The 23,651-nt window shown below is 31.6% G+C and overlaps 4 protein-coding genes across 5 annotated transcripts; 1 reads left to right on the forward strand and 3 right to left on the reverse strand.

Moving 5' to 3' along the window:
* Window positions 1-1,277: 1,277 nt before the first annotated feature.
* On the reverse strand, window positions 1,278-3,544 carry LOC106773510 (F-box/LRR-repeat protein 4). Its single transcript, XM_014660195.2, has one exon. The coding sequence runs from the start codon at window positions 3,353-3,355 to the stop codon at window positions 1,622-1,624; it is 1,734 nt and encodes a 577-aa protein (XP_014515681.1). The 5' UTR covers window positions 3,356-3,544; the 3' UTR covers window positions 1,278-1,621.
* Window positions 3,545-3,759: 215 nt separating this feature from the next.
* LOC106773051 (extensin-like) lies at window positions 3,760-4,869 on the reverse strand. Its single transcript, XM_014659738.1, has one exon. It carries the CDS (start codon window positions 4,867-4,869, stop codon window positions 3,760-3,762), a length of 1,110 nt encoding a protein of 369 aa, XP_014515224.1.
* Window positions 4,870-6,495: 1,626 nt separating this feature from the next.
* Window positions 6,496-12,004, reverse strand: LOC106773509 (plasma membrane ATPase 4). Its single transcript, XM_014660194.2, has 15 exons — window positions 11,906-12,004; window positions 10,583-10,702; window positions 10,363-10,461; window positions 10,151-10,288; window positions 9,712-10,026; window positions 9,258-9,584; window positions 9,025-9,144; window positions 8,806-8,928; window positions 8,633-8,737; window positions 8,250-8,559; window positions 7,632-8,146; window positions 7,378-7,551; window positions 7,108-7,290; window positions 6,847-7,028; window positions 6,496-6,759 (listed from the first exon to the last, which is right to left on the reverse strand). The coding sequence occupies exons 1-15, from the start codon at window positions 11,945-11,947 to the stop codon at window positions 6,663-6,665; spliced, it is 2,850 nt and encodes a 949-aa protein (XP_014515680.1). The 5' UTR covers window positions 11,948-12,004; the 3' UTR covers window positions 6,496-6,662.
* Window positions 12,005-17,921: 5,917 nt separating this feature from the next.
* On the forward strand, window positions 17,922-22,355 carry LOC106773518 (DCN1-like protein 4). 2 transcript variants are annotated; one of them, XM_014660203.2, is made up of 10 exons: window positions 17,922-18,195; window positions 18,882-18,966; window positions 20,365-20,439; window positions 20,518-20,554; window positions 20,746-20,829; window positions 20,957-21,017; window positions 21,337-21,443; window positions 21,549-21,614; window positions 21,916-22,051; window positions 22,138-22,355. In XM_014660203.2, exons 1-9 carry the CDS (start codon window positions 18,120-18,122, stop codon window positions 22,015-22,017), a joined length of 693 nt encoding a protein of 230 aa, XP_014515689.1. In that variant the 5' UTR covers window positions 17,922-18,119; the 3' UTR covers window positions 22,018-22,051; window positions 22,138-22,355. The 2 variants fall into 2 exon arrangements, with proteins under 2 accessions (XP_014515689.1, XP_022642134.1); XM_022786413.1 differs by lacking the exons at window positions 17,922-18,195; window positions 18,882-18,966 and adding an exon at window positions 19,540-19,609.
* Window positions 22,356-23,651: the final 1,296 nt, after the last annotated feature.

The following is a 23,651-nucleotide window of genomic DNA, read 5'->3' on the forward strand; positions in this document are numbered from 1 at the left end:
GGCAATGAAATTCGTATATGGAAGTGCAGCGCACTACTTCATTGAATACAAGGTATTCAACTCAGCACACCGTGACTTCTCAAATGATTCGTGCATAATGCATTCACAGTCTATGGTCTTCTTGTTCATCTTGATGCCATTTAATAATATTGGTCATAAGATAGAATCTCCATTTGAATAATTGTAGTTGGTAAAATATATTAAAGAAAATACAGAAAACTCAATAGAAAATCTGGATTTTCGTCGATAAAATGAATTGTAATATTTATTTTTGAGTAAATTCTAGATATTTTTTTAGCAGAAAGTTTGAAATTAATTTCACTATAAAGTTTGAATATTTTAAATGATTTTAATTTCAATAATATTTTACAATTTCAATTTAACATCGAAATAGGACAAATTCAACTGTTTAATTACAGTCATGGAAATTTATAATTGTTCGGAATTTTTTGAGTTTACTGCACACTTACATTAATGTCTTTAAAATCAAGTTATTTAATGAGAGAATATTGTTGATGCCATTCTTGATTTTTCTCTAAACTTTTTTATTATTAGGTCAATTTAGACGATTCTAATTAAATGACCAAGTTTACTTTCGGATAATAGATTTTTTTTTTTTTAAGTAGTAAAGAATTAGAGATTATTGGAATGGGTTTTATTTTGTTAATATTTTTTATTATTCACATTCAAAAATTAACTTTTACAATATTTTAAACTATCTGAAAATTGGCAAAGCCTATGACCCAATTCAGCCCACAATTAGTTTGAAGAGACTGAGATTCACAAATATTATGGGCTGAAATCAAACTCATAGCCCACAATTCACAAATATTTACCTTTTTTTTCTTCTTAAAATCAATATCACTCAATTCAAGCCTTTTCCTTAATTTTTATGCTTAAATGCATATTAATACAAAATTTAAAATGATCATTTATTAATATTATATGTATATATTATGATTTTAAAATTTAGTTTCAGTTCACATTAGAAAAAAAAAAGATAAATTGAAAAATATAAAACAAAAAGCTTACAACTTTTTTTTTAAAATTAAGTGAATAACCTATTTTTATGTGCTCTGAATTATCTAATATGAATCACAATTCAAAAGGGACAAAAGGAAATTATTTCTTATAAAAGGGTAAAAAGAAAATTAATAATTTAATACAGAGAATTTTTTTACATTTTCTTATTTTTTACTTTCCTTTTTCTTTAAAAATTTACTTTTTTATAACTATTTTCTTAAATGAATGTAAAAATATATTATTTTATTGGATGGAGAGATTGATGGAGTAATAGAATTCTAAGCAAGACAAATAAGCATAACCCAGAAGCTTACAATTAATAGAATCTGGATGTGTTCGTTTGTAACACTGAACTCCAACTACTTACAACGTATGCTATTCACATCACACCTTATAATGGTTACAACATTATCAGAACAAAAACAAAAGGAAAACAAAAAGCCAAACACAATTACATATAATCAAACACTCAAATACAATGAATTAAAACAACGATTTTCATCTTCTCCCTTCTTTATCCAACTTCAATTTCTCACAGAAGCAAAAACATTCTCCATTCCAGACTTCATTGCAGACCTATAACATACACACACACACATTACAAGCTAACTATGCAGCCATGACGCAAAAGAAATTCCCTCTGGCCACCACTAAGATCAAAACTCGGAGGGGCCATTATCCTTCTCAATGATGGCCTTGAAAATACCATCCAAGCTACAACACTAGCTTCCACTTCACAACAAGACACCAAATTAATCTCCCTCAATCGCCTGCAGTTCTCCACCACTTCCCTAACTCCATTGGCTGTGACCTTATAGCAATTTTCCAAGTCCAAATGCAGCAACCAACGACAACACTTTGAGATCACAGAAAGTGTTTCATCATCAACTCTTGATCCTGACAAGTTCAACTCCTCTAGTTTTGGAACTTCAAATTCCAGCCCTTTTAACTTCACTCCTGAACAAAAGGCCAAGCTCAAATTCCTAACCTCGCTACACCTCCTCAAAACCTCAACAACACCTTCAGATATTTCACAGCAAGAACTCAAATCGAGCACCTCCAAACTCGGGCAAACAGAAGCAATCATTTCAACGCTTTCATCCCTCAACCACGAATTTCTTCCCAAATAGAGAGACTTCACTCGATAATTCACAATACCTTTCACCAACTCCTCATCGACCCCCTTCTTCCCAACATCTGTTGCCTCCATTTTGATCTCATTCAACAAAGGACAGTTCTTAATGAGTGCAAGCAAAGCTAAATCGGTTAATGTCCTACAACCACTGACATTTATAGACACCAAATTCCCAAGAAACTCACACAACACTTCCACACGCCGATCACAAAGAAACTCGTTGTTTTGAAGATCCAAATGCTCCATTGACTGACATGAGGACAACAAGCACAACACTCCAACGTAAGTGTAGTTACAACAACCTTGTAAAACAAGCTTCTTCAAAGGAATCCCTTCCTCCGCAACACAGCATAGCAACTCATCAGAGATAGAAGAATACGACAAATCTAGACAAGTCAAGCCCTTCAAACCCACCAACGCACTGATGAAATCAGAAGTCACATAGGGTCTGGCAATGTCACCCTTCTTTGTTCCATACCCGAAATTGCTAACGCAGAAAGAACGCAAACACGGTCTTTCACGAATCGCGGAAGCGATGCCACGCTGCGTGATGAAGTGGCACTCGAAGATTACAATTTCCTCGAGAAGCTCGCAGTTCTTGCAGAGACTGAGAATGGAAGTGTCGCTGATGAAGTAATTGCCGGAGAGGTTAACGCTACGGAGCTTGGGGAGGGCCAAAGAGAGAGCCTTTACGCCGAAATCGGAAACTGGGTCGGTTGAATTGTCGTTATTTTCAGGAAAACTGAGGTCGAGATGTTCGAGGAAAGGGAAACAATCAGCGATTAGAAGGAGATCGGCGTTTCGGAGACAAGCCATGTGGGAGCAGGTGAGGGATTGCAAAGTTGGGATCTTTCTGGCGAACGCGCGCAACCCATTTGAGGGGAGGGAGGGGTGGCCGGAGAGGTTGAGGGATTGGAGCGGTAGGGCGGCGCGTGAGAGCTGGAGGAGGAGCGTGTGGAGGTGGGAATGGTGGAGGCGCGTGATATGAAGGGAGGTGATGGATGGGAACCTTCGGAAGAGGTTGGGGAGAAAGGGAAGCGTAGGGTTGGATATGGTAAGTGAGGTTCGGAGGAGGTTGGTGACGGAGAGGAATTGGGTTGAGACAAGGGAGAGAGGTTCGAAATGAGGAATGGGTTTGAGGAATTTGAATACCAATTCCCAGCATTCACGAGGTAAGTGTAATTCTTCTTCTGACATTGTTTTATGATTCTTTCTGATTTCTATCACAACGATCTCAACTACCTAACTGCCAACTACTTCTTCTTATGTATTTATGTTATTTTTGTTTGAATTCAGAAAACAAACGTCAGGGATCCAAATTTTCAGATCTGAAATCCCCATTTTCTTATTCTATCCACCCTGACTCTCTGCTTGCCGGAGGAAATTGTGGATAAAAATTAAATGTAAATTAAAGGAAAAAAACTATTTTTTATTTGATGTTGTGACATGTAATATTTAAAGGAAGCTTAAATACAGCTTAAATTGTCATTATTTTAAGATATAATACATGGGACATGATTTTGAAACTTCAAGGAAAGGAAAGAACAAAAGTGGAACATAATTTAAACACACTCAGCTTCAGTGAGGCATAAATATCAGAATCAATCGCTGCTGCTGATGAGTTTCGACGGTGGGTCTTCGGGGTCAGGAGCAGAATTCTCCGGTGGCTCCTCCGTCGTGTCCGGTGGCCCAAATGAAGCATCAGGCGGATCCTCCGGCGGTGGCAGTGAAACATCCGGCGGATCCTCCGGCAGCTGCGGTGGTGACAGGGAATCAGCCGGTGTGGTGAAAGACGGTGGGTCATCCGGCATCACCGGCGTGGTAAAAGTAGGTGGCACCTCTGCAGCCAACGGTGGTGGAAACACAGCATTATCAGGTGTCTGCGGCATGGGAAAAAACGGCGGAGTTGAAAGAAACGGCGTGGGTAGCAGTGGAGGAGGTAAAGAAGGGTCCGGAAGAGTTGGGTCGGTGAAAAAAGGTGGCGAAGATGTGAACGGAACAAGTGGGGGTGGTTGTGGATCAAAGATGAAGGGGTCCGGAGGTGACAGCCAGGGGTATGTTGGCATTTGAGACATCGGAGGTGGAATTACCAATGGCGGTAAGGTAGGAGCAGGTGGCGGTGGTGACGGAACTAACGGCGGCGCCGGTGGAAGAGGTGGAAGAGGACAGCAGGGTGGAATAGGTGGAAGAGGGCAGCAGGGTTTAACCGGCGGCGGTGAACACGCCGGTGGAGGAGGGGACGGGGGAGGCGGGGACGGCGGTGGCGGTGAAGGGGGTGGTGGGGACGGAGGAGGTGGTGATGGTGGCGGCGGAGACGGCGGTGGTGGGGCAGAATATCGCACTGGTGGAGGTAAGAAAGGTGGTGGAAAATATCTTAGCTTTGGAGGGATTCTCGGGGTGTAAGTTACCGGCGGAGGGATTCTGGGTGTGTAAGTTATCGGCGGAGGAAAAGAATACGATGGAGTTGGTGTTTGATCAAAAGGGTTTTGAGGGGAAGAACACGTAGGAAAAGGCCAATGTCCGCATGTTCCATAGAGGTACAAGTAAAAAGGATCACAGTTTGATGATCCTCTTGTTCTTCTTCCTCCTCCTCCTCCACTGTGTCTGGTTCTTCTGTATGTTCTAGAAGAGCTGGTTCTGGTTTCAGCAGAAAAACAGAGAATGAAGAAAACAAGTGTAAATAGAGCTGTAGTCAGTGCATTTGGTTTCATTTCTGATGGCTATGGAATGCTTTGATTTGTTCATGATATAATATATATATATATATATAGAGAGAGAGAGAGAGAGAGAGAGAGTGACAGTGATGGAAGTTGAATGATTGTGCGTGGAGGGTTTAAATGCAGCGTTAAGATTTAGAAGAGAAGTAAATAATCTTGATAAGGAGATGGTGGTGGTACAGTTACCAGCTTTAATGGTTCTGCAATGCTGTTTAACCATGCGCTCTCTGTAAGTGACACATTTGCAGATTAACGACTGAAATTAAGCTGAGGTTTCTTCCTTCTTAATTTATATACGCGGAAGACTTGCAGGAGCAAGGAAAAGTAAAAATGGAAGCAATTAAGTTTCATAGATATACGTGCCAACTTAATTGCTTCTGTATTTGCTGCAAGTGGTGGCCCAAGTGCTGTGAATTCCTCGTTCCCATGCATTTGCATGCATACCAGACTTCTTTTTTTTTATTCGTTTTGAATATGAAATCTGAGCTTGATCGTGAGCATTGTTCCATAACATATACTTTCAAATTGGATGAACAAAGAAGATGAATTATTATGTTTTGAATGTAGCGTTGTGTTGGTAAAGTGAAGTTTGATTTTGTATTGAATGGGAAATGACAGGTTTGATTATAATATGATGGATGCATGAGAATTATCGACTGAGAACAAATATGAAACAGAAAAAAGTTTGTGATTCCTAAGTAGACTTCAACATTAATTAATAGCACATTAACTTGTGTTGAACTTTGACTCTGACTTCAGATTTCAGTGAGAAAGAAAACATTAAAAAAAAATAGACTTTAAATTAATCTGTTTGACTCAAGCCTGCTTATATTAGAAGCTTGATTTATAAAAAAAAAAAAAGTTTAAAATATAATAAATTATTGTTATAAAACAGAAGTTAACTCTTAGTTAAATAAGTAGAAAGGAGTCTTCTGATAACTTGTGTGTATATTCCTAACATATTTTGACCTAATTTGATCATAGTTATTTGGGATACTCATCAAATAATTCTCACATTTTTCTTTTTAATTTGTACTTATTTAGAGTCTCAACATTACTTAATTGAATAAATAATGCAATAGAATAGTTTTTTACTGTTTCAAAATATTTATGAATTTTAATTCTTTTAAATTAATTTAGATTTCATATGTTTTATAATGAGTTCTCCAAAATATAAAATGAGTAAAGTATTGAAACAGAATAAGACTATATTGGCTTGAATAAGTGAATATTATTTCACCCAAAAAAAAGCACGAATTACCCTCTTTGTCATATCAGAATTAAAAAGTGTATTAAAATTTAATGAGGGTAAAATATGTTTTGTATTAAAAAATGTGGTTAGATTATGATAAAATTGTTGATTATGTAAATTATTTATCCCATCATCATTACTATTAAAGACTTAATAAATATATTTACGTTTCAAATAAATATATTTAAATTTGAAAAAAGAATTAAATAATACCACAAAATAAATCGTACTTAATATTTTGTAGATTTTACTCAATTTAAATTTATTGAAGAATTGTAAATTTAAATAAGATAATAAAGTTGAAGATATTTAAATATACCAAGCATTCTACCTGAAATTCTACTTCAAAACCATATTCAACATTATATCACTAAAATGGTTAAAAAATTATGACTAATGATTCGAACATGGTTTAAAATGACATTAAGAACAAGATCTACCCATAGTTTGATTCTTTTGTCGAACCTCTGGAATGAAACTAAATTTAAGAGAATTAACGAGAAAACAAATAACAAAAAACTAGTCTTTCACACACTCAGACAGTGTAGTGCTGTTGAATTGTATCAATGTCGAGTCCTTTCAATTTCACAACCGACTCCACGTGTCCCTTCAATGTGTGAAGTTCCCGCAATCTGAAAAGAAAAAAGAAAAACAAGTTATTGAATAAACAAATCTTAGTTTACTTTATTGTACAGATTAATATGAAATGACATTATTACCTTGCAACTTCAGCTCGTTTTCTTGCCTGTTCTGCAATTTCAGATAATTCACGGTAGTTATTTCTTTCTGAAAAAGTGCGTTCGTTTTCAGGAGGATTCAACCCATGTAATGTGCGTTGAGCAATAGCCCATTGTGCTTCTCGTTCTTCCTTTCCGTAATCCTTCTTTGATGTGAATGCAGTCTGCATAAATCACAGGATATGTAAGAACAAGCAAATCAATATTTAAGGAAAGAAAATAACATTAGCATTTTATTTTTACCCTATTTTCGGTGATATTATTCCATGCCTTGCCACTCAAGTAATATTTTATTACGAATTTCAAAATATCCAATGGGATGTAGAAGATGATACTATAGATCCAGATGACACCAGCCCAGCCCCATCCAATCCCTTTCATCCTTGCAAATTCCCAATTTGCATAAACGGCTATAACTGTGGCAATCTAGTTACAAAAAAGATGATGCTTGATTAGTAATTTGTTACAGTTGAGACATACTTGCAAATAAATGAACCGTATATAAGAACTCACCATTTGTGCCACTATAAATGCGGTGATAAGCAAAACGCCAGGGCGCTCACAGTAAGACCAACTCCTTGATCGAGTTACAAATATAAGAGCCTGACTTACAATACTTACTTGAAGGTAAACAGCCGCGGTAAGCTCATCCGGGTTAGATCTGATAGATCTAACACCAAATTTTTCCTGCAAACATTGTTGTACTTGTGTTAAACATGAAATAATCTTCTAAAACAAAACATGTCTTAAATAAAATTCATGCTTACGGTGAAGAAATCAGAAGAGTGAGCAGCCCAGAAGAAGACAACCGTCATGATAGCGAGGTAAGTACCAAGAACTACGCCTGTGGCAAAAATCTCTTTCAACTTCCATGAATCAGGCAGAGGGGATGGCTTTACTCTGTCCTTCGAGATGGTCATGATTGTTCCGTCATTTAGTATTGCAATAATTAAAACCATGAAAGGTGAGAAATCAAATTTCCATATAAGTGCAATCAGTAAAAAGCCCAACACAATCCTTATTGTGATGGAAACTGCGTAAATGGTGTAGTTCTTCATTCTCTGAAAAATGGATCTACTGGTCAAAACTGCACTCACAATCACACTGAGGCCAGGCTCTGTTAGTACTATGTCGGATGCACCTCTAGCTGCATCCGTTGCATCAGCTACTGCAATTCCAATATCTGCCTTTTTGAGGGCAGGAGCATCATTAACACCGTCTCCTGTCATTCCACATATGTGTTTTCTCTCTTGAAGTATTTTCACAATCTCGTATTTGTGCTCTGCATATATACATTAATATAGAAAGATTGCAGCAAATTATTATCAAATGTTGAACTGAAAATATGATTAAGGAATAGAAAAGAAGTTTAGAGAAGTATTTACCAGGAAAAACACCAGCAAATCCATCGGCCTGTTCAATAAGCTCTTCGACGGGAATTGCAGCAACAGATTCATCCTTGTGATCGCCAAGAAGGGAGGAAGACGGGTACATGTTACTTCCCATGCCAAGTCTCCGAGCAGTCTCCTTCCCGATAGCTAATTGATCGCCGGTAATCATCTTGACGTTCACGCCAAGATGAAGAGCACGTTTAATTGTCTCTGCACTATCGTGTCTAGGTGGGTCAAACAAAGGCAAGAGACCCACAAATTCCCACGCTCCTCCACTACTCTCCTTGGTTTTCTCTGGAACTTCCTGTTAGTAGTAGATAATAAGGCTTTAACTTAAATTATTACTATAAAAAGAAACATTGTTACAAATAACTTACTTGTCTGGCAACAGCAAGGGAACGGAGACCTCTGTCAGCAAATTTTCCGATAATGGCATGAACTCTTTTCTTCACATCTTCCCGAAGACGACAGAGCTCTACAATCTGTAAAAAGAAATATTGTAAACAGATTAAGAAAGATGAATTTCGTACCATGAAAAATATATATTTACCTGCTCCGGTGCGCCTTTGCTTGCTCGATGCCAATTTCCGTTGTCATCGATATATGTTATGGCGGTGCGCTTGTCTACTGGATTGAAGGGTAAGAAATGGACCTCTTTGATACCATCTCTTGCCTGCAACAAGAGGTGAAAAAAATACGTATGATTCAGATACTCATTCATCCATTTCAAACAAGCAAAATCTATATTCTTAATGATAAAGTTACAAACCTCTCTTGGGTCACCCAACATTCCAACAATGCAAGCATCAATAGCATCTTGATTCTCCACCCTAGAAGCTCGAGCTCCAAGTAAAATTACAGTATCCTTATCAGCATTTTTTCCGAAAACCTGCAATATAGGCAAGTCGTTTTCATGATTAGTAAAACAAAAGTAGCTCTAATTAGTTTATCATACACAAATAATGAACTTAAATATTTTTTCCGTGATCTGCAGCTACTAACCTCAATCAAACTCTTGTCTACAGTGAGTTTGTTCAGAGTTAAAGTGCCAGTCTTGTCACTGCATAAAACATCCATTCCAGCCATTTCCTCAATGGCTGTCATTCTCTTAGTAATGGCACCTTGCTGGGAGAGTCTATGAGAACCAATAGCCATAGTTACTGACAAGACAGTTGGCATGGCAATCGGAATGCCTCCAATGAGAAGGACCAATAGATTGTCAATTCCATTCCTGTAGGGTCGGTGCTGAATTGGATACATAGCAATAATTTCTATAACCATACCAACCGCTATTGAACAGATGCAAAAGTTACCAATGGATGTCAACACCTGAACAAATTAAAATTCATCAAATGCTTTTACACACATTGAATATTATTTGATAAAATAAACTTTTATATATGAGCCAACGATATAAATACAGCAAAAGAAAATGTAAAAGTACTAAAAATTGTACCTTTTGAAAGTGACCTTCTTGGTTGGTGCTGTCTACCAAGTGAGCAGCTTTACCAAAAAAGGTATGTACTCCAGTAGCAATTACAACAGCCTCAAGCTCTCCTTGCTTAACAGTAGAACCGGAGAAGACTTCATCACCTGGATTTTTTGAAACAGGCAATGATTCACCAGTCAACGCAGATTGATCAATCTTGAGAGGATCTCCGTCTAAGAGACGCGCATCAGCAGGCACTATGTCTCCTAACTTGATGCTGATGATGTCTCCGGGTACCAATATAGCAGCCTCTTCCTCACTCCACTTCCCATCTCTTAGGACCTGCATCCATTCAAATAAATTAATATGGTCGGTTTAGTACCAACATTGTTTATAAAAAAAATCATTCAAATAAATTAATGTAATATAAGAATTTTATGCTTAGTTAAACGTCATGCAATTATACCTTAGTTTTGGGAGCAAGACCTGCCATAAGTGCTGCAGCTGCATTGCCTGCATTATTCTCTTCAATAAAACTAATGGTAGAGTTGATTACAAGCAGTGCCAGTATTCCTATAAAATCCTGCCAATCTGGGGGTTTTCCCTACACGTTTCGACAGAAATGAGAATAAAATCTAACTGACAAAAAACAAAGATGTAGAGTCCTAGAGTCGTTACCCCTCCATTTGCCAGTGCAATTGCCATGATAGCAGCAGCTTCCATGACCCATGACAGAGGATTCCACATAAATCCCAAGAATTTCAACAACTTACTTTCCTGTTTACAATATAATATAGCAAGATTAGTTGATGAAAGCATCTTCTCTAAAGACATTAAAAATAAATAATGTTATAATATAATTTAAACAGTAAGTAGCTAGGGGAGATGAATTCATTGCCTTCTTTTCTTCTAACTTATTGGGTCCAAAAAGTTCCAGCCTCTTTCGGCCTTCCTCATTCGTGAGGCCCTCCTTCGAACAGGTCAATTGTTCGAAGACTTGGTCCAAAGGAATTCGCTCCTGCAATACAATCATCTAATTATTAGCAATGACTTCAACATTTTCACAAAGTAAGAAAATATACTTGCTCAAAATACAACAAAAATATAGCAAGAACACAGAAGAAATTGCAATATGTTAGCACTTAAATTTCGTAGAGTGACAAGTGAAATTAAAAAATAACTATTTTCTCAGACATTGATATTCTCTATTAAAGAGAAAACGCAGACTAACTACTCAATTTTCAGTCGAAAGTCAGATTAGTCTTATATTTTAAAAATAATAATTCTGATCATTATATTTTTCATTTCTTTTATCATAATGAAAAATTAAAATTCACTAACTATAAAAGTTGTAATGGTTAAAATCATAATTTGTTAAACGTAATATCGCTACACAAACTCGGATGCCAAAGTTTTGTTAATTCTCGGTAATAGTAGTTTCTGTCTTTTAATAGGCACTAGTAGTATTTTCTGTAATTTTCCGCAACATCAAAGTATGCGAAGAATCAGAGTGCCTTAATAACAATTTATGTAATCAGTTTTCAAGAATGGCATACGTCATATACGTCATATATATTTTTCCATCCTCACAAATCTTTACTATCACTTTACATTCCCTATTTTGTTCTTTTTTTATTATTATTATTTTCTTAATAATTACAAAAGAAAAAAATAGCCTAGATGCAAGTTGTGAATTAATTGTTGGAATAACTTTTAAAAAACGAAGATTGATTTTTAAAAAAAAATAAAAATAAACCAAACACTTCTTATACCTAATCCCAGTAGAAAATAACAAATTCCGTTTAGCCACAAAAAAGGGGAAAATCAAGGAAAGCTAGATAACACAAACAGAAAATAATCCAAACGAAAATCACACAAAACAGAAAAATTTATTATTTTCTAGTGTAGCAAACATTAGATGAGAATAGGATGAAGGCGAGATATTATAATAGGTATGAGTTTTACGACGTATGCAGCAGTGGATTATAATCACACAAAGCAATCGATAAATCAAGATCAGAAATCACGTACGAAATTCGATTCTAATCCATGAATGAGTGATAATCATCAAATTCACTCCACATAATAACAAAGAACGACGAAATCTTTTTACACATTATCATCTTCATGGTTAATGAGCTGATCACTAACAGGCGCATGACGATGCTACGAAATGAAATGAAAGAGAAGAAAAAGAAACGAAAATCGAAAGGAAACTAACGAGATCGATATTCTCATTCTTCAGTCTTTCGAGAGCGTCCATTGGCGAGAGAAAACCCGGAAGCAAGAGTGAGAGAGTGCAGAACAAAACAACTGAGCAAAAGGTTTATGATTTCAGAGCGGCTTCAACTGCACAGTGGTTTATATATATATATATATATATACATACATATATATTATGTATATATACATACATATTATATATATATAAATATATGTATATATATATAAATGTATGTATGTGTATATATATATATACATACATCATGTACGAGACCACGTTAACAGGATATGTGCCTTTGTAATGAATCTCTATCCCTCACCGTAAAAGATGCATGTATGATATGACTTAGCTTTTTTTTTTTTTTCTCTATTAATAAACATAATTGGCTTCTATAATTTCAAGTAAGTCCACAAAAATAATTAAATAATTGAATAAATAGTTTTATTGAACAAAGTAAAATATTTATATGATAATGTGTCTGTTAGTCTTTTTATTAATATTTGTAATAAATTATTTTATGTTTTTCAGAACCAGACTTTAATTTAAATGAATAAAAGAAAGTAAACGTATGACCGAAAAGCACAGTTGACTATGTTGAGTTGAATTTTGAGAGGTATTTTCTCTTTTTAAAAATATTATTACTAAAAATAATAAATTTCTCTTATTTTTCATAAAAATAAATAAATGTTATAATTCGAAATAGGCGAATTAGCTCCTGGTCTTACCACTGGAGTTGCTGCTGGTCTTTCGCTCTTCGTTAAGCCTTTTCGTTTTTTCCGATGCTCACATTTTACACGCATTTTAAGTGTAATTTTTTACTCTGTTTTATTTAAATTTATTTATTTTATATCTTCGTATTTTTACTTTAGTTTAAATGCAAAAAGTATTTATTTATTTAATATAAATATCCTAGTTGTATAATTCAAACTTCTCGTGAAAATAGGAAAGATATAAAAGTTAAAGTTTGGTCTTATATTTATATTTAATTTATTTTGATTCCTATATTTAATTTTTACTTATTTAAATTTAATTTTTATTAATTAGAGTTAATGTAATCTTTCTATTAAATTGGAAAGAACATATTCTGGAATGTGACTTTAATTAACAAAAATTAAATTAAATTGATTCAAAAACTAATATAGAATCATATTAAAGCAAAGTAAAATATTTATATTTAAAAGAAACGATACATGAATCCATCAATATAATATTATCTAGTATTGTCAATAAAAAAAACTCTTATATTTAAACAAAAATATGTTTATTATTCATACATATGATCAAAAAAACAATCTAGTTCGTTATATAAATTTATTTAATTGATATTTTACGTTTGAATTGTGAGTAAGATGTCCAGAAATAAGTATATTTACGTATTTTATTTAAAATATATACGCATAAATCAAATTAAACTAAAATATTTAGTGATATATTAATTCTTCTTATTTAAACTAAAGGTTATACTTTTAAATATATATATATATATATATATATATATATATATATATATGAAATGTGTTATAATATATTTTAAGGATGGCTTAGAAGTGTGATATATTTAATTCGTTCTGATATTCATAAACCTTATTTGTTTAACTATGGATAATATTATATATTCTTTTAAACGGATATTATCTTAAACAGATAAATAAAATAATTATTTTTTATTTTTTTCCTGAACTGTTTTAACACTAATAATATATTTTTGAAATAATATAATCTTCCTCAATTTTAAACTAATCTCATGAAAAATATTTTTCTTTCGAGTATATTGTTCTATCTTTCATTAATTTAACAAGACCATTAAAATAACAGTAAAAAACAGAATAAAAATTATTACATACAAAAATATAAAAACTAAACAACAAAAAATATTCAACAAAATAAAAAAAAATAGACTTTTAACTCTTTTTTAAATTTAAGTTTATTTAACATGTATATGTTATCAAATCAAATACATATAAAATAAATATATTATAAATATTAAATTTAATATTTAACATTAATTAATCAGTTAACATCATTTATTTAAATTTTAAGTATTAAACATAACATCAAGTTTAAATTTTAATATATAATTAATAAGTATATTAATATCAGAAATTATATATTTAATTAAATTTAATTAGATCCAACTGTTGTGATAAAAAAACATTATTTATAATATAATTTAATTTATAATTCTTTAAAAGAATTATTTATCTATAAATTATAACTATATGTTTCAAATCTTATATATAGTATAATTATAATGTAATTGTTATAACTACTCTCTGACGATAATAACAATTATTTATATACAACTTATTCTTTAATATTATTGCTTTCTAGTTTTAAACTAGTTTTAAATGTTGCTACATTTTTTTATTGATTGTAACTACTATTTGACTATAATAACAATTATTTATATAACTTGTATTTTGATATTAGTGCATTCTAGTTTTAAATGTTGCTACATAATAGTATATTGATTTAAGTAAATTTAATTAAATAAAGCACTGTATTTATTATTAAAATATCTTTTATAATTATTAATTTTAAATGTATATTTATTATGTGTTATGAATATTTAATATTTTTATAGTTTGAAATCGTAACGTTTCACAAATATAGTATTAATATTTACATTATACCTTACAAATCTTAACTTGGAAAGAAAACACACAACAGTAGTTGGTATAGTTCACATTTGTATTGTTGAACTTGTTTGTTGTTTGTATACATCCAAACTTAGGTTAATAAAAGAGTATATTCAAAACAATTCCAAGTGACTTGAAAATTTGTTCAAAGCACCAAAGTATAATGAGAAACTCCCATAAAACATTTTAGATCAAAATTCAAAGTCTAAGCATGTGTAATATTTTTGCAAATTTTATAAAAAGTTTAAAATTGACAAAAAATAATAGAAAATGATCCTCTTAAAAAAAATCTAAAAGAAACTACCAGTTATGTAAGTCTATAAAATAGGATAAACTATATTTTTTTAAAAAAAAACTAGTCGTATATATATATATATATATAATATGGAGAAAAACTTAGGTTGAGATTTTATATCCATAGCGTTTAAGCCCCTAAAATCACAGTATCACACAATATCGTGTTTTAAAAGAGTTATTTAATTGTGTGATCTATCGATAAATGTACCAAATAGTTTGTATCAGAAACTATCATATCCACACATATGATCAATAATCATATTGGTAATTATTTTTTGGTTTTATGTATTTGAAATATATACATATATATATATAGTATATATTATATAATGGAGTAAAAATTATGAGTGGGTTTTATCTCATCTTCTTCCCATGATATTGTCTATGTAATTACGCAAATCATTCATTGTCCTTGGAGTTCTTTAAATGTAACTTTAGATTGATTTCTAACCTATAGCTTAAATGATCAAACTTCAACATGATATTTCATAAACTAATTTAATGAATCATTTACATTAAAATAATTACTTTATAATCAACTAGAGTCTTAGATTTATTCCTAAAATCTAAGAGTAAAAGTATAATTTGTTATATCACAACTTGGAACTCGTTCTCACTGAATCCCAAAACAATGAAATAAAACAAGTGACTAATTCATCCAACAACAATCACATACTAATTCACGAACAAAGATTGAATGAAAACAAATAAATATCCAATAAGTAGAAGTACAAAGAATTGTAATTGATTGCATCTAACATCGACACTAAAAATTTAAGCTACTAATAGATTATTGCAATGCAAATCCAGCCGCATCTAAAGATGAGATTTATAATGGAACCATCTCTCAAGCCTCCAACATTGTATCCCGACTCTACTTCTACATATTTAATCAACCACTTAATGCTGAAACAAGAACACGAGTTCTATATTTATAAATTATCTAAGGCAGTTCTTAGCTCCAGCTTTGGCGCTCAACCATAAAAGTTTCATTTTAGATCTTTCCAAACCCTATTTCTTAACACTTAGCGACACACTTTTGGCTTGAGTTGTAAAAGTTACATTCAATATCTTTCTAAAAGTAAGTGTTTGAAGTTTCGTTTTACACTAGGTTTGCTCAGCGTGAATCAACCTTGATCTTATCGCTTAATTGCACCAATCATAGTTTGTTCAAAATTGAATTACTTTATAATCTCTTTATTTTTCCACTTTAACTCTCTTATTATACTTAAAGATGTAAAACAAACTAAACAAGGTTAGTTAAGCAGAATATAAACAAAATCAAAACAAAATAAATATCAAAATTATCTCAAAATTAATTTAATCTAGACACTTATTAATATCAAAATCGTATACATATATTTTAAAAGGTTAAATCATTTTATTCGTCCTTATTTTTGTAGAGAAATCTCAAATCGGTCTCCTTATATTTATTCGTCTCGATTTGGTTTCTATTTTAAAAAATTGGATGCAATTAGGTCATCTTCGTTAGTACTTAAATAGGTGTCACGTGTTAGTTAAATAGGTATCACATGTCAGTCCGTGTTTTTTTTTTTAATACTTTTTAATTATTTTTATTTTTTATTTTAAAAAATTGTTATTTCTCAAATTGATATTGTATCATGTCACAATAATGTGACAACGGTAGTACCACATGTCACCATGATATGAGTGTTATTGTCTTAATCTTAATTTAGTTCCTCTATTTTCATTGTCTCATCATAGCTTTAATTTTTTCTAGAATAAAACAATTTCATCTTTTTTCAAATTAGAATAAAATTTAATTTTTGATAATTGTTATATAAATATTTTTATTCAATATTTTTAATAAGATTAAGTTTATTCATATTCTATATTAAATTTTATTTATATTTTCATAGTATTTTAAAATAAATTATAACGACAACTCCAAAATTTTTTCAGATATTTTTTTCTCACCCTCCCGTTACCATTGTGGTTGGTTGTGACAATTATATTAGCATTAGACATAATCAAATCAATTTGTAGATCAAAATAACATCATTATCCAAAGGTGTTTTTCCTACACCTCCATTGATTAAAACTTTCAATTTTACTTGCTTTTCATTTTGAATTCCAAAATATACAATTAAAAAATGTTCCATAATACGTGATGTATGAAATAAAAACTTTATATTTCAAATTATACAAATGTAAAATAAAAAATATATTTTGAATTATGTAAGTTAAAATATAGATTTTATATTTTAAATTGTATAATTTTTTTTATATTTTAAATTATATAATTTAGAATACAGTAAATTTCAAATTATATAATCCAAAATATAAAATATAAAATATCTTTCTAATTATATATTTTAGAATTTAAAAAAAAAATGAATGGTAGAATCTAAAATACAAACCAATCAAAGGTTTTTTTTTCATGCAAGATTTGGTCAAACTTCTATTCTCTCAGTGTCAATGGTGGAAGAAAAAACGGTAGGGTGCACATAGAAAAAGATGATAAGGAAACAAAAAGGACAAAATGGTTATTTCACATAGAGGTGCGGAAAGAAACTATAGAGGTGCAAGGAGAAGAACCAGTCGTAATATTATAATAAATTGGGCTAAGGTCCAATTTAGAGTACATAAAAATAAATATATCGCTTTCAGTTCAATAAATAACACTAGCAAGATTCTCGTCACGTTTATTTTTTCAGTTAACTTGAAATTTGGTAGAAAATTGAAATATATTATTATAGAAGAGTTTTAGGGTATTTAATTGATAATCTTATACAACAACTATACTTCGTTCATTTTAGATAATTAAAAATTTCTTTATTGAAAATAAATAAAATTCAGTTGTATTTAATTACTATTTTCGCTCTCGTGAAAAATAGACATCTCCCCTAAAAATAATTTTTCAAAATAAATTCATGAATTTATAAGTTGTAAAAGAGGCAAGAAATTGAAAATTTTACGAGATTATACAACGTGAAATATTGCTCATTTGGCCCTTACATTATTATTTTTATTTTTTATTTTTTAGTCCTTACACTTAATAAAGTATATTTTTAGTCCTTATAGTTACTATTATAAAAACTTGACAAGTCAATTGCAATGTGAAACAGCAAAACCACGACAATTATAAAAGCCGACTTCTGGTTGTCCATGTCATCATCCTCAACCTCTCCGAGAGAGAACCAGAAACTGAGAACGCAAAAGGAAGAAAAACGCGTGTTTGGGTTGTCTGTCTGTCTTGAATTTGGCGCGTTCAATTCTTTCAAAAGTCTTCATTTCTGGATTTTTGGTTGAAGATGCGACGCTCTTCTGCATCCAAAAAGACGGGTCAATCCTATTCCACTCCCACCGCCACCGATCTCTTCCGCTCCGGTACGACATTCCCAATTTCTCAATTTTACCCCTTTATTTCATAATTGACCCTTTCTTTGATTCTTCTATAACATTTTCCCTCTTTTCATAGTAATAATTCGAATCACCCTTCTTAAAGCTCGGGTTATGAGTTCTTGGTGTTTCTTTTAATTGAAATTTATATGCATATCTTGTGGTCTTTTTAAAGTTTCTTCTTTTTCCTATTTCGTGGTCCGCTCTGCTTGTCTGTTCGTGACCACGAACTTGTCTTCGTCTTTTATGCACAAACACATTTTGAGTATTTTCTTTTTTTTATTATAATTCAGTGGGGCTCTGTGATTTTGGTAGTTGGGTATGGACTAGTGGAATAGAATTCTTGCTTGAGAGTTTAGATCTTAAGAAGGAAAAGGTATTTCCCCTGTATTTATCAAGTCAATTTAGTACTTTTTCAAGCAAAGACTGATAGAAGCTGTTAAGTACTTTGAGCATGGACGGTACACCTCAATAAGTCCTCTTTAATTTAGAGAACGAGGCACCAGAATCAAACTCTTTAGTGCCTGGTCATCGATGTCTTCCATGTGTATGTTTGTGTTATTTTATCATGTTTATGCCTTTGGTCAAACATAATTGGACTGGTATTTAGCAAGATTTTTTGTATAGGGCAGTTTATTGTTCGGTATTCTAATCATACAAACATGATTTTTCAGCCTCAAGTAAAGCAAGCTCGAAGGAATCTGAACGAATTGATAGTTTATTCTATTCATTTGCTAATGGGTCAACCGGGATGATTGAGTAAGTGTGCTTCATCTAAAAATGTTTTTTTTTTTCTTCCATTCAATGTGTGTGTATCAAATTGCATTATCCTTTTGTCATTTTCTTGATTCAAGTTTCAAACCTTGGACGTTGATCGGCTGGAGGTAGATAGCATTTAATCAATGATTAATTGCCTTTTTTGAACGAACTGCTATAGGCGTATATCTCATTTAATATAGCTAGGTGAATTTACACAAGTAGATATGAGCTTAGGGGGTATATGTATGGACAAATGACAGTAATGCCCTATTCCTATTATACCGAAGTACTCATTCTGTTTCCAAGTACAAATATGATTGTAAGGTAACAGGGTAAGACTTGAAAGTATAAAGAATTCGATAAATTCTTGTATTATCAGACATTTGGTAGTAAGTGACGGAATTGCATATATGATTATCTGCTCTGACTATACAACCCTTTTGCTGCTTTGATTATCTTTCTTTCGTATCTCACCTAAGTCCTCACAAAAACTTGCCTCTCACTTCTGGCAATTTATTCCCATCATTTCTTCCTACCCACTACCTGTCCTGCCGTTATGAATATGTTGTGTAGGGTTAGTGATGGACTGCTTGCCACGTTTGTTTCCAGCAACAAAAGGTCTCCTTATTGTGCTTCTTGTCAGGTACATCATGTTTCCCGATGTGGGCAATGAATATTTAACTAGATGTCATGAAGCCCTCAACAGTGGTGGTACGGGTTAGCTTGTGATGTAAGTGTGGCAGTGGAAGTCAGAAGCTCAAGTAATGGTGGCTCTGGGTTTTTCACACATAATTTAGTGATGGGAGCTCCCTTTTTTTCCTTCTAATGTCATGGATGGTTTCTTCAATTGGATGGGGACATTTAGTAGTGATTTGATATTTATTTTGGTTTGGAATTCTGTTGGCTCTGTTCAAGGGAATTTCTTGTTGACTATGTTGCTTCATTTAACGAGTAGAAATGGTTTGTGTGAAATTTCTGAGTTGTTTTATGTGGATTAAGTTTCAGCTTTCAGTACGTAGGCTTGAAATTTAGTATACCAGTTTGTTTGAGTGATTGCAATCCGCAGTGGTCTTGGCACAGGGAAATGCATGAGTCATATGCTGACTTGTGAGGTAGAGGATATGGTTATCAGGTTGTAATAGGATTGAAAACTTTGATCCAGTTTGACTGTACTAGCAGATAGTTGCACACCATAACTTGTAATATCACATGGATCATAACATGTACGACATCAATCCTTCATATTAAGGGAAAACGAAAGAAACAAAAACATCAAATGAAGAAATAACGTGTTTAAACTGTGAGAGTGATTTTTGGTGTATAAGTGCTATTTTTTATGCACTCTGGTGTTTGCATTTTGAAAGCAGGTTTGTTATATTTTAATAAATTTGTTTACAGCCCAGAGGGAATCGAAACACTTTGTGCTGCTATGGAGGTTAATCATACAGATGTGAGGGTTTTGATGCTTGCATGGTAAGTTATTTGCTACACTTAATTGGCAATCTACACCACAGTATTAATTTCTTATATCATTATCTTAAAATTTTACAGGAAAATGAAAGCTGAGGAGCAAGGATATTTTACATTGGTATGTATATTATCATGTTCATTGTTCATAAAATTTATTTTGGAATTATGTCAATTTTTAAATACAAACTCACGTATACATATTTGAAGCCACTAATATAATGTAAGTTTGTTTAATGTTTGGTGCATAATCACGTATCCTTCTTAACCATCTTTATACTGAACTCACTTACATATTCCAAAATTTCTTAGGACGAATGGAGGAGAGGCTTAAAAGCATTAAGGGCCGATACAATTAGTAAATTGAGGAAGGCACTTTCAGACCTAGAAAAGGAGGTACAATTATTGAAGTGATACACTTTTGTGATTATTCATGTAGAAATTAGTTTTTGGCCATCGTATTTTATTTATGATGGAATTATTTTCAGTTGCTAACAATTTTAATTTGACATCTACTGTAAAGGTCAGGAGGCCATCAAACTTTGCAGATTTCTATTCATATGCTTTCCAATATTGTTTAACAGGTAAGCTTTAATGTATTTTCTGTTCATTAATATTAACTTCTTTTTGTCCATTTATGTGGAAGTTGTTTGAGTTTTTTTTTCACAATTCAAGTGATTATTCTAGAAAGTTGAGATAGTGTAAGCTTACATTCATCTGATCTCAACCTTTTATTTTATTTTCCCCTTATCTGCTAGTTTGAATTGGTTAGAAAATCTCTGACAAACTCTTCTTATTCATATAATCTTTTGTAACTTAGATTGCTCAATAAAGAGTTATCATTTGTTCCTCTAAACTACTATTAATTATACGTCCTATATCTAATCTGTCAAATTTTTCCAGAGGAGAAACAGAAAAGCATTGATATAGAGAGCATTTGTGAGTTACTTACTCTTGTTTTGGGTTCAACATTTCCGTCCCAAGTCAACTCATTTGTGGAATATTTGAAGGTGAGTAATGGCTTTTACAAAGGTTATGACATGACTTTAAATTGTTTACTATTTGTGGAATATTTGGTTATGACATGACTTTTAATTGTTTACTATTTATGGCAGACTCAAAATGATTACAAGGTCATAAACATGGATCAATGGATGGGATTTTTCCGCTTTTGCAATGAGGTAACACTTGCATTTAGTTAATAAGAGGAAGATATTTGTTAGCCTTTTTGACTCCAAAGAATTCAATGATTGTTTGCTTCATGTGCTTTTTGTGGATCCTTTTCTACGGTGAAAAACTATGTATGAAATTAATCTATCTTGTATTGAATATACATATAGGATCCTGTCTTTATAATAGAAGAAATATGAGTTAAGTCCAAATAATAACAAACTAAGTAAAGATAAAAGATAAATATAAAATAAAGATAATATATCTATCAGTTAAATTATAACTCACCTGCATAATCCAATCTATTTACAGATAAGTTATCCAGCCCTTGATGACTATGATCCTGAGCTTGCCTGGCCCTTGATCCTGGACAATTTCGTTGAATGGGTGCGGGAAAAGGAAAAAATAATCTGATAAGCCATTTGATTCTCTCTATCTGCAATCATAGGTATGTGTGTTCTTGAATGAGATGTTTGTGATTTTTGAAGTTTATATTCTATAACTGATGCAAATTGGTTTGTGAAAACTTGACAGCGCTTGGCGACAGCTAAATCAGACAGACAACATAGTGATGCATTGTGGCTGGTTTATTGTACTTATTAAATTATTGTTCTTTTGTTGCCCAGTTTCTTATTTTTGGCATTTTAAACACAAAACATTGTTACTTTTTAAAATTTCCATTATATGCTATATAGGAGCAGTTGAGGCTATATACAACACCCTTTCTCATAGTAATATGACTTCATTCACTATACCACTCTCATTTTCACCTTTTTTTATTTTCTTTTATATTATTACTCCTAATGCTATAATAGTTTCTTTTCTAACAATGATATGTTAATATAGTTTCTTTTATAATATCAACAGTAACAATTAACATGCATTTTGGTAACATATTGAATTTAGTAACAACATTGTTCATTTCATATTCAAATTTAAATTTAGTAACATCATTAAATAATCAATTAATGATTTAAAAACTAGTATAATGTTTCGTTTCATTCGCTTAAACATGTGATGGTTATGGTTACCAAATCTCCTATTAAAAAGCGCTTATAAATTTTACGTTGCAAAAGTTAAATTTGTTTTTATCTAATATTTTAATTTTTAATTTTTAAAAATAAATAGATATAATTTTTTGAATCTAACATTTTAAATGTTTTTTAGGTATAAAATGATGATTCAAATTGACATTTAAATTGAAAAGAATAAAAAATAAGTAAACAATTTAAATATTTACACGTCCAAAAACATTTATTAATATTTTAAATTTAATAATAAAACTGTATCAAAATTTGAAATATTCACTTATGGTGATTATAAATCATATCATAAAAGAGAAGTGAAGAATCATGAAAAAATATTTAACCCAATATAAATTTCAAGAAAAATCATGTTGTTTTATTGTTCTTAGGTAGGAAAAAAAAAAGAAATTGGAGAGAGAAAAAAAGGAAAAAAAGAGAAAAGAAAAGCATTATTGGTTTGGTGGTCAAAAGTTGGTGTTCTAAGATGCAGCTTTGTTGACTCTAATAGCTTCTTTAGAGGAAAAAGTGGAAAGTCCAAATAGCAAAAGTCATTACCCTAAAAAAAAAAAGAAAATGAAGAATAGCGACAGAGATTGATAGAAAATGACAGCACCAAATTCTTGTGTAATTTATCTCTCAGCATCTCACTCCTTATGGAATGAGAATTAGATTCGGATCACAAAAATTAATAATTTCGTAGATAAAATTTGCGATGAATAATTGATATTAACATATATTTGTTATTCATAACTTATGAATTTAGATATTTTAATATCTGTTTATAAATAAATTAAATATGAATATTATATTACTTATACATACAAATATTTATTACTGTAAAAATAAAAATAAAAATTTAATTTATATATTATTAAATTAAATTTAGTTAAAATTAATATTAAATTATATTTTGCAAAATTAATTTAATTTAATTAAAATTGAATTTTAATTTATATTTAATTTAATTTATATTATATTTTATATGTTGAATTTTAATTTATATTTAATTTAATTTACATAAAT

The sequence above is a fragment of the Vigna radiata genome, chromosome 9 (genome assembly GCF_000741045.1).
Source record: "Vigna radiata var. radiata cultivar VC1973A chromosome 9, Vradiata_ver6, whole genome shotgun sequence".
NCBI classification, from domain to species: domain Eukaryota; kingdom Viridiplantae; phylum Streptophyta; class Magnoliopsida; order Fabales; family Fabaceae; genus Vigna; species Vigna radiata.